General features: G+C 38.6%; 1 protein-coding gene across 1 annotated transcript in view; it reads right to left on the reverse strand.

Moving 5' to 3' along the window:
* Ppef1 (protein phosphatase with EF-hand domain 1) overlaps positions 1–12,961 on the reverse strand; it is a 95,124-nt gene that overhangs the window by 26,621 nt on the left and 55,542 nt on the right. Inside the window, exon 7 of the mRNA XM_021188454.1 lies at positions 1,181–1,347. Within this exon, the coding sequence (XP_021044113.1) occupies positions 1,181–1,347 (167 nt within the window). The remainder of the gene's footprint in view (positions 1–1,180; positions 1,348–12,961) is intronic.

Below are 12,961 nucleotides of genomic sequence, written 5' to 3' on the forward strand. Positions count from 1 at the left end.
GGACGACTGGGACCAGCCCCGGGTCCCTCCTCAGCAGTCTGCTCTCTAATGATATTCTTATCCTTAGATACATGTGCATATTTCTTCACAACACTCAACCATCCTTTACATCTCCAACCCTACCAAGCACTGTCTTAGTTGGCTCTCTCTTGCTGTTATAAACCACCATGACCAAAGGCAACTTGGAGAGGTTTGTTTTTCAACTTCCATGCCCCAATCACAGTGCATCATGATGAGAACTGGAAACCTGGATGCAGGATATGGAAGATCACTGTTTACTGGCTTGCTCTCCATCACTTGCTCAACCTTCCTTAGAACACTCAGGAATAGATTTCTGATAATACTTGTAGATTCTTGTTCTTCATAGGTTTTGTTTTTTGTTTGGTTTGGTTTGGTTTGGTTTTGCATTTTGCTTTTACACCTTGAGAATTAGAACTGAAACTCTGTACTTGAGTCAGGTGTTGAGACTGCTCAGAAGAAAAAAGTGATCTGCTGAGCTTTTATCACAGCACCTAAAAGCTTAGGACCCAACGCATGAGACATTACATAACCTCTATTTTCTAGAACAAACTGAATTCTCTTTTCCATAAAAAGAAAAGAAAAAGAAGGGAACATTTATTACCCACTGTGTCTTTCAGACAGAATTCTTAAACCATTTAATCAGTCATTATCCCTCAAATCTCCAGTGAGTCACATAGTTCAAATACTATGTTACAGCAGTTCTCAAAAATGTTTATGAACAGCTAGGCTAGCAGCAATTACCAGGACACAGAAAATACACATACCAATGTAAAATGTGCCAGCTTCTGAGATAGATTTGTAGCAAGCCAAGAGAAGCAACAGAAAGTCCTGTCTAAGTCTGCTTCAAACCATGCCTACAAACCTGAACTAACATGCCTACCCAGCATGCCATTTGGACTGCAAAGGGCGGGCATGACAGAAAAAAAGAACATGATAAAGAGGAGGAGGAAACACACAACTGGGAGTCAGAGGAGAGCTTCAAAGCAGCTGAAACTTAGCTAAAAGATTGGGGTTAATGAAGAAGGGTGAGGACTTGGAGATTTTCCTTATGATTCATCTTATCCTTCTAGACAGCTTCACCTACAACTGTCCACTGTAAACTCAACGCAGCAGCAATTTCAGAGTAAGAATGAAAGAGGAAGTCTAAAATCCCTGTTACCTCAGGTTCATCATAAAGTCTTCATGGTTCCCTCTATTGAGGTGCAGGTCAGCGGGGTAGACAAGAAAACAAACAAGCAGGATCATTAGAATCTCCATGGAATTTTTTCCTCGATCTACAAAGTCACCATTAAAAACATATGGATTGCTCTCTGAAGGCAGGCCATTCTGTGGAGGGGGAGGGGAGAAAGCAAGTCATGAAAAGAATATCCATTTCAAGTAAGGTTATGTGTTTGTTCCTGCTGAAACAGAAAAGAGGCCAATTCATTTTTCCACTGGGACGAATCTGCCTACTGGCTTGAACTTCTTCCAGGGCATATACCTGCAAGGGGCCTGGGACCAAAGAATGAGCCTGGGACAGGGAGATTTCACAGGGGATGGGAATCGTTTACTCTACTCATCACGTACCCTGAGTTTTCTCCGAAAGAAGCTAGAATTTGTCCCACCAAAAGTAGGTACCCTCTTGGGAGTGGGGAAACTGATCAGAACATATTGTATGAAAACAATCCAGTAAGAAAGAAACACACAATATTACTACCAAAAAAAGCATAGTCCCATGCTGTCCTTGTCTCTGAAAACAGGGAGACCTCCACACAAATTAAAAAAACAAAAACAAAAACAAGAAAATCAAAAAACAAAAATTTACCGGTCCAAGAATTTTCATTCAAAGGTCCTATACTAAACTTCATTCTTTCAATTTGCAAAATGACAATATATCCCTTTTCAGGTCACTTGTGATAATGGACATGTAAGAACTCAGGCAAGGGTACAGTGCTATAGGCATACCGATGGACAGGTATAACCACATGTGGTACATCTACCCACTACATATTCTGACTTACTGATGACTGGGCCATATCATATATCAGCTATTTTGAGTATTACTCTTGAGTATGTATTATGTATGTATGTATGTATGTATGTATGTATGTATTTATTTATTTATTTATTATTAAGGGGATACTTATAAAAACAGTATTTGTATGAAAAGAAACAGACCAGGGAAAAACCCTAGTTTTTAAAATAGCTATTAACTTGTTTAGTCCCTCATTATAAAACTATAAAACAAACAAGTATGTATGGCATGGTTATATATCTCAGTGTCATAGTTGATAAGGAATTATTAGCCAAGTGCATTTCTACTTCATAGCAAGATATAGCCAAATATTCTGAAATCTTTTACAAAGAGAAAAGTCATGTCAAAATATATACTTTCTGTGTGAAATGTCTATCTTCAGGAAAGAATACACATATTCCAATTAGTTTAATGTTTCAAACTATTTTCAAATTCTTCTTTTGTCGATTGCAAACTATGTAACAAAAACTTACTCCTTTGTAGTTAGCATTTTAAATCACACATTTCAGTATAAAAAGTTTTTAAAAAATACAGGTTACAACATATGACTTAGGAATTCCAAAAATCATTTCCACAATGTAACATATTCTGAAGGTAAGCAGGGAAATGAAGCAGTGACATATTGTAAACATATGATTAACATCACAGTCCAGCTCCAGGTATACTATAGTTATTGCTGAGAAAGTTAACCTTTTTTTCCATCTGCAAAATGGGAATGATACCCTCCTTAATTACCATGCAATATTTGGGAACTGAACATTCTATGTACATAAATTCCATGCAAACCATAAACACAAATAAAGACATTCATTACATCATGACCTCCATGTTACTTCTAACTTTAAGATTACATTACTTACATTCTCTTAATAGGACTTATATGGTAGAAACTGTTACAGAAATATAAGCTATAGTCATCGTCTTCTGTACGTTTGTACAGAAGAGAGAAGGTTTTGTGCCTCTTAAATTCTTTCTTTTCCCAGCCTTGAGATGCTTGGAATAAATAGCTGAGAGGACCAGCAGACTCTAAGAAGATGTACAGACTCTGAAAGAAGCTAAGGAATTAGCAGCTGAGAGTCCTGAGACAAGGACATGGAAGGACTAAGCCTGAAGGGAAAGAAGGAACCCATGACTTAAGGATTGCCTCACAGAGAAGGCAGTACCTGATGGGGTTTATGGAATGTTGCACCTTACTAGGAAAAATGTGCGAAGGTATGTGGACAAAATAAAGAGTTTTTTGTTTTTGTTTTTGTTTTTTATCACGGGAAGGGCTGGAGAGATGGGCTCAGCAGTTAAAAAATACTGAATAATGAAGACCAACAACTGACAGTGTGCAGAGAGTGAGACCTTGAAATACTCTGCTAAATGGGATGTCTTCCTCAAACCCCTCTCCTAGGGCTCAGGGAACCCTGCAGAAGAGGAGGAAGAAGTATTGTAAGAGTCAGAGGGGATGAAGGACACAAGGAAACATAGCCTTCTAACCTAACAGGACAAATGCACACATAAACTCACAGAGTCCATGGCAGCGTGCCAGGGCCTGTCCATGCCCAAGCTTGATGGCATTCTCTGAGATGGGGAAGTGGACATAAGCTCCCATCCATAACCAAGAAGCTATCCCCGCTTGGCAAAATTCATTTTCTCCAATGGAATGTCACTGGGTAGACTGGATGGTTTTGTGTGTCAATTTGACACAGTCATCAGAGAGGAAGGAGCATCACTTGAGAATTTTTTTTCCATGAGATCCAATTGTAAGGCATTTTCCAAATTAGCGATTGATGGGGAAGGGCCAGCCCATGGTGCCATTCCTGGGCTGGTGATCCTGGGTTCTACAAGAAAGCAGGCTGAACAAGCAACAGAGAGTCATCCAGATAGAAGCACCTCTCCGTGCCTCTGCATCATCTTCTGCTTCCAGGTTCTAACCCTGGTTGAGTTTCTGTCCAGACTTTCTCCAATGACGGACTATGATCTGGAAGTATAAGCCAAATAAATCCCTTTTCTCTCCAACTTGATTTTTGGTCATGGTGTTATGTCTTAGCAATAGAAACTCCACTAAGACACTGAGTATAAACCACACTTAAGTGTGGACCCCAGGCCCCAGCAGTAGATGGCCAGTATAAAACCAACTCAGTGATTTTTCTAGATTTTTTTTGTCTCATATTGCTTTGTTAGGGCAATTTTTACCTTATTGGTTTTTCTTCTTGCATATTATGATTTCTGATTTTGTGCTTTTAAGGGTTTTTCTCCCCCCTTTGGTATATTTTCTGTGTGTGTGTGTGTGTGTGTGTGCGTGTGCGTGTGCATGTGCATGTGCATGTGCATGTGCATGTGCATGTGAATGTGTATGTGTATGTGTGGGTTTCTCATGCTTTTTCTTTTTTCTTCTAGTTTCCTTTTTCTTTTTTTGTGTTTGTTTTCTAAAGAGATAGAGAAAAGGCATAGAGTTGGGTGGGTTAGGAGGTTGGGAGGCTCTAGGAGATGAGGAAGGGGAAACTATGATAAAAATAAATTGTATGAAAAAGTTGTCTTCAATAAAGGCAATTAAAAGAATAAGTACTTTTGTTTCAGGGATCCAAATCCTGGTCTCAGCACCCACATCTGGTGGCTGACAACCACTTGCAAATCTAGCTTCAGGGGGATCTGACATCTCTGGCCTTTAAGGGCATCTAGGTTCAACAGAATAAGCACACACACACACACACACACACACACACACACACACACTGAGAAATACACAAGATACACACACAGATACACATGAGGCCCCATCAAGAAACTAAAAGAGTTGGGTGGTCATGGCACACACCTTTAATCCCAGCACTTGGGAGGCAGAGTCAGGTGGATTTCTGAGTTCGAGGCCAGTCTGGTCTACAGAGTGAGTTCCAGGACAGCCAGGGCTACACAGAAAAACCCTGTCTCAAAAGAACCACAAAAATAAATAGAAAAGAAAAGAAAAGAAAAGAAAAGAAAAGAAAGAAAGAAAGAAAGAAAGAAAGAAAGAAAGAAAGAAAGAAAGAAAGAAAGGACAAAGGAATGAAGGAAAATAAAAAAGAAAGAAAAGGAAGAAAGATAGGGGGTAGGAAGGAAGGGAGGAGAAAGGAAGATAGGGAGGGTTTGAGGGAGGGAGGGAGGGCGGAAGGGAGGGAGAGATCAAAATGAAACTAAGAAAACTAATATGCTAATATTAGGCATTCCATGGTCACAGAAAAGAAATAATTAAAATAATACTGAAAGGTATTTTCAATGGCTAAAAGACTTCAAGCGCTGGAGAGATGGCTTGGTGGTTAAGAGAGCTTGTCACTGTTGTAGAGGAGCCAGCACCCACATGGGATGGCTCACAACAACATGTAACTCCTGAACCAGAGAATCCAATGCCTTCTTCTGGCCTTCATAGATATCCACACTCTCACACACATACAATTAAAATATTTTTACTTATTTATTTTTAAAGGTTTATTTATTTACTTATGTGAGTACTCAGACACACCAGAAGAGGGCATCTGATCCCATTACAGATGGTTGTGAGCCACCATGTGGTTGCTGAGTACTGAACTCAGAACCTCTAGAAGAGCAGCCAGTGCTCTTAACCACTGAGCCATCTCTCTACCACCAGATACATTTTTAAAATGAATTTTCAGTTTGATGTTTGAAAGAGCTCATGATTGAGAAGCATAATAGAGCAGAAATTCCATTACCCATTATAGGTCTTAGACTATGCCAAAAAGAGGTGGGGGTGGGGGAGAGAAAGAATCAGCCTAGTATTACACTTATCATTTGAAGTAGAGAAAGGCAGAAGATGGTAGAATAAAATCTATAAATTAAAGAGAAAAAGGGACCATGTGACAAGAATTCTATACCAACAAAGACATCATTAATATCTAAGAATAGCAGGAAAATATTGCAGATATGTAAGGGTTCAAAAGTTCTTCACACTAGAAGAAAAATATGTAGTGGTTTAGTAGCACAAAAGCCATGAGCATGGATACATATACATGAAACACAGTTTGAGATGCAGGGAACAAACAACTCGAAAATACAAAGCCACTGGGTTCAATGTGCTTGTATATGTTTCACAAAGGAAAGCACCCAGCAAACTCCTCCAGCCAAGTTACAACTAACAATTTAAACATCTTCAAGCCAACGAAAGACTACAAGGAAAGAATCCAACTGTGAACAGTTGTCCTTCAAATAGATCGCTATACATGAATCGATATGACATTGTCAAGATCACATTTAAGCACTAAGCAAGAATTCCAGAAACAGAAGAGAAAATTGTTTAAGATTACAAATACTATATATTATTTAGATTAAATATACAGAAATTAGTAAAGTTCCTGGTCTGAAAAATAGAGCTGGGAATGTAGACTGCTAGCTTAGCATTCATGAACCCCCAGCACTACATAAAGCTGAGCAGGATGGCAGTCACCTGAAATTTCAGCACTTGAGACATGGAAACAGGAGAATCAGATATTCAAAGTCATCCTCAGCTATACAGAAAGTTCAAAGATGGCCTAAGCTATATGAGACCTGGCCTGGTAAGTAAGTAAGTAAGTAAGTAAGTAAGTAAGTAAGTAAGTAAGTAAGTAAGTAAGTAAATAGCATAAGAAATTGATGATTTACTGAATAAATGGGAACTATGGTGTGCTACCTAGATTTATGCCAACTTGACTCAAGGAGAGAAGAGAAAATGCTTCCATGAGATTAGTCTATAGGCAAGCCTGTAGGGGTATTTTCTTAGTGATCAGTAGGAGAGGACCTAGCCCATTGTGGGTAGTGCCATCCCCAGGCTGGTAGTCCTAGGTTCTATAAGAAACCAGATCAAGGAGAGGCCCTTGGTCCTGTGAAGGCTTGATATCCCGGTGTAGGGGAATGCCAGGGCAGGGAGGCGAGAGTAGGTGGGTGGGTGGGGCTAGAGAGATGACTCAGAAGTTAAGAGCACTGACTGCTCTTCCAGAGGACCTGAGTTCAATTCCCCGCAACCCAAGATGGCCCTCTTCTGGTGTGTCTGAAGACAGTGTTCTTACATAAAACAAATACATAGGTCTTTAAAAAATAAAAGTAGGGGTTGGGGATTTAGCTCAGAGGTAGAGTGCTTGCCTAGCAAGTTTGCTCCTCAGCTCTGAAAAGAAAAAAAAGACAAAAAATAACCTATAAAAGTGGTCAATAGCCGGGCGTGGTGGCGCACTCCTTTGATCCCAGCACTCGGGAGGCAGAGGCAGGAGGATTTCTGAGTTAGAGGCCAGCCTGGTCTACAAAGGGAGTTCCAGGACAGCCTGGGCTATACAGAGAAACCCTGTCTCGAAAAACCAAAAAAAAAAAAAAAAAAAAAAAAAGTGGTGAATATACATGTTGAATTATTGCTTAAAAATAACCTCCATAAATTCTTGACACTCCTTTTTAAAAAGTAAAGTCTAATTTTCTTCCCCCTGAGTGAGATAACTTAACAACCAGCTTCTAGTAAACAGAAATAAAAGTAAAAGTGATTATGTGAAACTTTAAAGACTTAAGTCATAGAAGATACGGCAGCTTCCGAGTATTTTCTCTTAGATTACTCACTTTGGGGGAAACTAACTGCTATTGTCATGAGGATGCTCAGCCAGCCATGTGGAGAGGCTCATGAGTTTAGGAAGGAAGAGTGAGCCAGCTCTTTTCATACCTTAAAAAGATTTAAATAATTTTATGTGTATAAGTGTTTTTCTCTCTATATAAGTATATTTTATATATCTATCCTTTAATAAAAATTTTAATAAATATAAGGAAGTTTTTACAAATACAATTTAATTAATTTTCAGATGTCCATGCAAACTTTGTGAAAATTGACTTTACACTTGGCCCACAAGAAATCTTTAATACATTCAAACTGAAAAATACCTTATAGGACATTTTTCTTATATCATAATCCAATAAGCTTTGGAATAAATAATAAAATATTACTAGAAAAATCTTGCTCCATGAATTAAGATTCTTAGAAATTAACAGCTGGAGTCCTGATAAACAGTGGATCAATGAAAAAAATCAAAGATTCGGGTTTCCCATGAGGGCTGAGGAGAAGGCTCTGTGAGTAAGGTAGTTATTAGGCAAGCATGAGGACCTGAGTTCAAATCCTCAAACACCCACTCTAGATTGGTGTGGTGGTAACAGTATGCTACCACCACACTAGGAGACAGAGACAAGACAATAGGAGACAGAGACAGGGAAATAGTAAGCATCAGATTCTTTTTAAGACCTTGTCTCAAAATACCATGTGCAAAGTCATAAAGACAGACACTAATTTCAGCCTCTAGCCTCCATATATGCCAGCAGGAGTGCATACACATGCATGCATGCACCACACACATACATATGCAGACATGCAACCACTTCCTCACCCCACCCCCACAATTAAAAAAAAAAGAAATCGTAAATGTATACTGACCTCCTCTTAGCGTTAAGTCTTTCAAGGCAATGACTTCAAATCCACACAAGGTTTATTTGGATATATATCTGTCTTGCTGGTTTAGGATTAGTCAAATTACTTTGCATAATCTAAGTTAGAACACATTTTAGTCTTTAAATAATAAGGCAACTAAGTTTCTTGTGACATGAGTCTCTAGGCTCTTTAGGCTCCTGCTACTGAGATTTCTCTCAGTTCCTTTCAAAGGAGCAAAAATTCTTCACTCAGCTCCAGAAAACTTAGATTTACACTGCAGTTAATAAGTAACACATCGTTTGTGACATGGATATTAAGCCAAAAATTATAGAAACCCCAGAGTAACCACAATTCTGAAAAGCACTCCAAAGGTCTGCAAGGGATTGGAGGATGAAGAGGAGGGGGAAGAAGAGGAAGAAGAGGAAGATGAAGATGAAGAAGAACATGATGATGAGGAATAAGTTGGTTCTAACACAGATTTTTTATGGTCTATAATGTGTTACCCTTTACACAACTCACTCCTTTTAAAGAAAAAAAAAATCGAAATGTAAGGCTGTGTAAGATTTGTTTTTAAACTGTACAATGTCCTTTTTTGTATAGTTAACACACTACCAAATGTGTCTTTAGATAGCCCTGTCCTGGTGGTATTTTCAATAGCCACTAACCTTGCCTGGTACAGTCTGGGGGTTGTNAATTGGCATGGAAATTTAAAGCAGGTTCTTTTTGGTGCACAGCATAAATTAGTTATATATGGGGACAGTAGTTTGGTTTTTGTGGGTTTTTTTCTTTTGGTTTTATTTTTGGGTTTTTTCATCTTCAGTTGTCTCTGATGCAGCTTATATGAAGATAATTATTGTTCTGTTAACTTTTTAATTGCAAAAAAAAGTGTGACTATTTTGTTGACATTCTGAATGTTTCTAAGTAAATACATTTTTTATTTTTTTAAAAAAAGTGAATTGACTAAACACACAAAAAATGAGAATTTTCCTATATTCTGACCTAGTTCCTATTGAAGCATTTTATAATAGACATCTGAAGTTTATTTCAACATATCTGAACATTTTCCTAAGGAATATCAAACAATAACTTCTGGACTTCAATTCCATAATGTCACAAGTTTCATTTTTACTACCTCTGTTTTGAAGATGTCAGACACAAAGATCTGAAGATCCCAGTGGCAGCGTGAAGTGATGGGGGATACAGGACTAGATTACCTTCACGGTGGGAAAGTTATGGGCAGGGGCTCAGGCGGGGCAATGAGGGGAAGCAAGGAAGAAAAGGAAAACAAGACAATTCAGATCCCAATAGACAGCATCCGGATGACACCCACAGGGTTAAAAGTTAATTAGTGGCTTTGTGTCCATGTCCAGCTCCTTTTCAGCTGCAGGAGCACCACTCTCAGCACCAATTGAACAAACTCATTCACTAATACTTGATCTACAATTTCAAGCTTTCCATTCAATGAAGGAAAATTTCTTGTAGTGTTAGCAAGGCTGAGGTTCTAAATGAAGTATTTCAAATTGGTCACTCCAATTAAGCAAAAGTGGCTGATTAGAATTAACCTTTTCAGAAAATAAAATCTAAAAACATGACCTAACTAATGATATGTAAATTGTTTCACTTGATGATAAAATTACATTTGAAGACATATAAAGTGGAGGTGCCCTTTTAGCAAAGGTCTGTTGTGGTTAAGAGTATGGTACCTAGAGGGGAAAAAAATTCCCAAGCCAGATGGGGTTGAGTGAGCTGAAAATATCTCAGAGTTAATGTAATAAATGACTAAAATTAAAGATGGCCAAATACTAATCAAACGAAAGACTAACAACAATTCCTCAAAAGCAATCATTGCTCTGAAACCCCAAATTTATTGCAGTACACCACAGGAAAGTTTGTAACCGAATCTCCCTTGCCCTTCAAGATGTTCTTTCATGATTCAGGCCTTTATTAAATTATTAAACATCCTTAAAAAGTTTGTCAAAACTACCATCCCTTAACCAGGGCATGGTAGTCATGCTTGAAATCTCAGGAGTGCCAAGAATGTGAAAGGATGAAGATCTGGAGTTAAAGGCTAGCCTTGGCTATATAGTGAGGCTGTCTCATGATAAAATAATAAATCAGGCATGATGTCACACATCAGGAATGCCAGCACTGGGAAATTGAAGGAGAATTGCTGCAAGTTGTAGGTCAAACTTGGCTTCAGAGCAAGATCTTGTCTCAGACACAAAGTCTAGCCACTCCATCCAGGAAGTCTTCAATGAAGTTAGTATCCCACCAATAAGTTCCCTTAAAACTTCCAATTCCAATCTTCTCTCAGTTTTCTTCATTGTGTTGCCCACTTCCATCCCTGATCTAGGAGCTGATCCCAGGGCATCTTGTCTTTTAAAATCAAACATCCCAGTAAACTGTATCTGTCAGGGCAATAATTTCCTCTTAGTCATACCATATCGCCAAGTTTTAGCATATTATCTCATTCATAGCTGACGTTAAATATATATGAAATAAATGATCTCCATAGTTTATCTTTGTAGGTTGCTCTAGTTTTTTATATGATGCTTATGTCTTCAGTACACAGAGATCAAATTAAAAGCTTATTAAGTGAACAAACTAGTAGAAAGATTCATTTTGCATATGATAAGTTACAATGCTAAAGGTCTTGACCCTGTAATTCTTCTCCTCAAGGGGATAAGGTTGAGATCACAAGTTCAGTGGATGCCTGAGCTCTGGAATGAGTCTACTACTCACCTGAGCAACTTCTCAAGACCCTGTCTCAAAGTTCTTGTAAAAAAATGAAACAAAGGATTGAGGATCAGTGGTAGAGTGCCTGCCTAACATGTGGGAGGCTCTAAGTTCAATTCCCTGCACTGTAAAACAAGTCTTGAGTCAAACCTACCACTTGAAGAAGAAAAGTAAAATAGTTAGGCATATCAGTGATGCTACTGCCCCTCAGATTTGGTTGGCCTGGGCCAAGCTTGAGCATATAGCCCTGCTCTTATTATAAAAAGGAACTGATGAGGAAGAAAGCATATGCCAAAATGCCAACTGAGAGGTGAATAAGAACAGTTTGTGAAGGCAGTGCTTCTGGTTTTGTTTTAGGGTTGATGGAGAAGAAAAAAATAGCCATAGTTAAGACATAAATATTGGGGATAGAATTGAGCAACCCAGAAGGTTCCAGGACACCATAAGAAGACTTATAAAGAGTCAACCAACCTTGGACTATGGGGATTCACAGAAACTGATCCACCAAACAAAAAGCATGCAGGGGCTGGACCTAGCCATCTCCTCCCACATTTGTAGCAGATGTGCATCTTGGTCTTCATGTGGGTTCCCTAACAATTGGAACAGAGACTATCTCTGAGTCTGTGGCCTTCCATTGTATCCCCTTTCCCTACCTGGACAGCCTGGTTGGGCCTCAGTGGGATGCTTAGTCATGCTGGGACTAAATGTCCCAGGGTGTGGTGGGACTCAAGGAGGAGCTCCTAAGAGAAGGGGAGGAGATAATGGGGGGATTCATAAAGGTGAGGCTGGGAGGAGAGGAGGGATGGAGACCTTAGATTGGGATGTAAAGTGAAGAAATAAGTTAGTTAATGGAAAAAAGACATGTGTTGACCATATCTAGCTTTCAATTTTTTTAAAAAAATTTCTAACAGGATACAGCTGGCCAAACCGCTCCCCCAAATTCAAATTTTGTTTCCTTTAAACCATAATAATCAAATAAGCACAATTTACAGTATGACTACTAAGCTAGCTCTAAGCAAGCTTTGAAGATCAGGATTCACACCAACATGATGCAACTCATAGCTCTTGTCCATGAGCTGAAGTGAATCACTGAACTGTTGCTTCACTGATTGAGAGCAAAATATTAATTCAATTTAAGACTTTCTAGAGTTCAATGAAAATGAAGGCACAGCATACCCAAACTTATGGGATACAATGAAAGCAGTGCTAAGAGAAAAGCTCATAGCACTAAGTTGTGCCTTCATAAAGAAATCTGAGAGATCTCAAACTTAACAACACACCTGAAAGTTCTAGGCCATATAGAAGCAAGCACACTGGAGGTCAGTACAAGGCAGGAAATAATCTAATTCAGGGCTGAAATCAACCAATTAGAAACAAAGAGAATGATACAAAGAATCAACAAAACCAAGAGCTGGTTCTTTGAGAAAATCAACAAGATAAGACATATAACCTTAGCCAAACTAAAAGGCACAGGAAGAAAATATCCTAATTTTAAAAATCAGAAATGAAAATGGGGGACACAAAACAGACACCAAACAAATCCAAAGAATAATTAGGTCTAACTTCACAAGCATGAACTCCACAAAACTGGAAAATTTAAACTAAATAAATCAAGATCAGGTAAACAATCTAAATAGACCTACAACATCTAAGGAAACAGAGGCAGTCATTAACAGTCTCCCGACCATAAAAGCTCAGGGACAGATGGTTTAGTGGAGAACTCTATTACATTTTCAAAGAGGAACTAATACCAATACTTCTCAAGTTATTCTACAAAATAAACT

This window comes from Mus pahari, chromosome X (genome assembly GCF_900095145.1).
Source record: "Mus pahari chromosome X, PAHARI_EIJ_v1.1, whole genome shotgun sequence".
Classification (NCBI taxonomy): domain Eukaryota; kingdom Metazoa; phylum Chordata; class Mammalia; order Rodentia; family Muridae; genus Mus; species Mus pahari.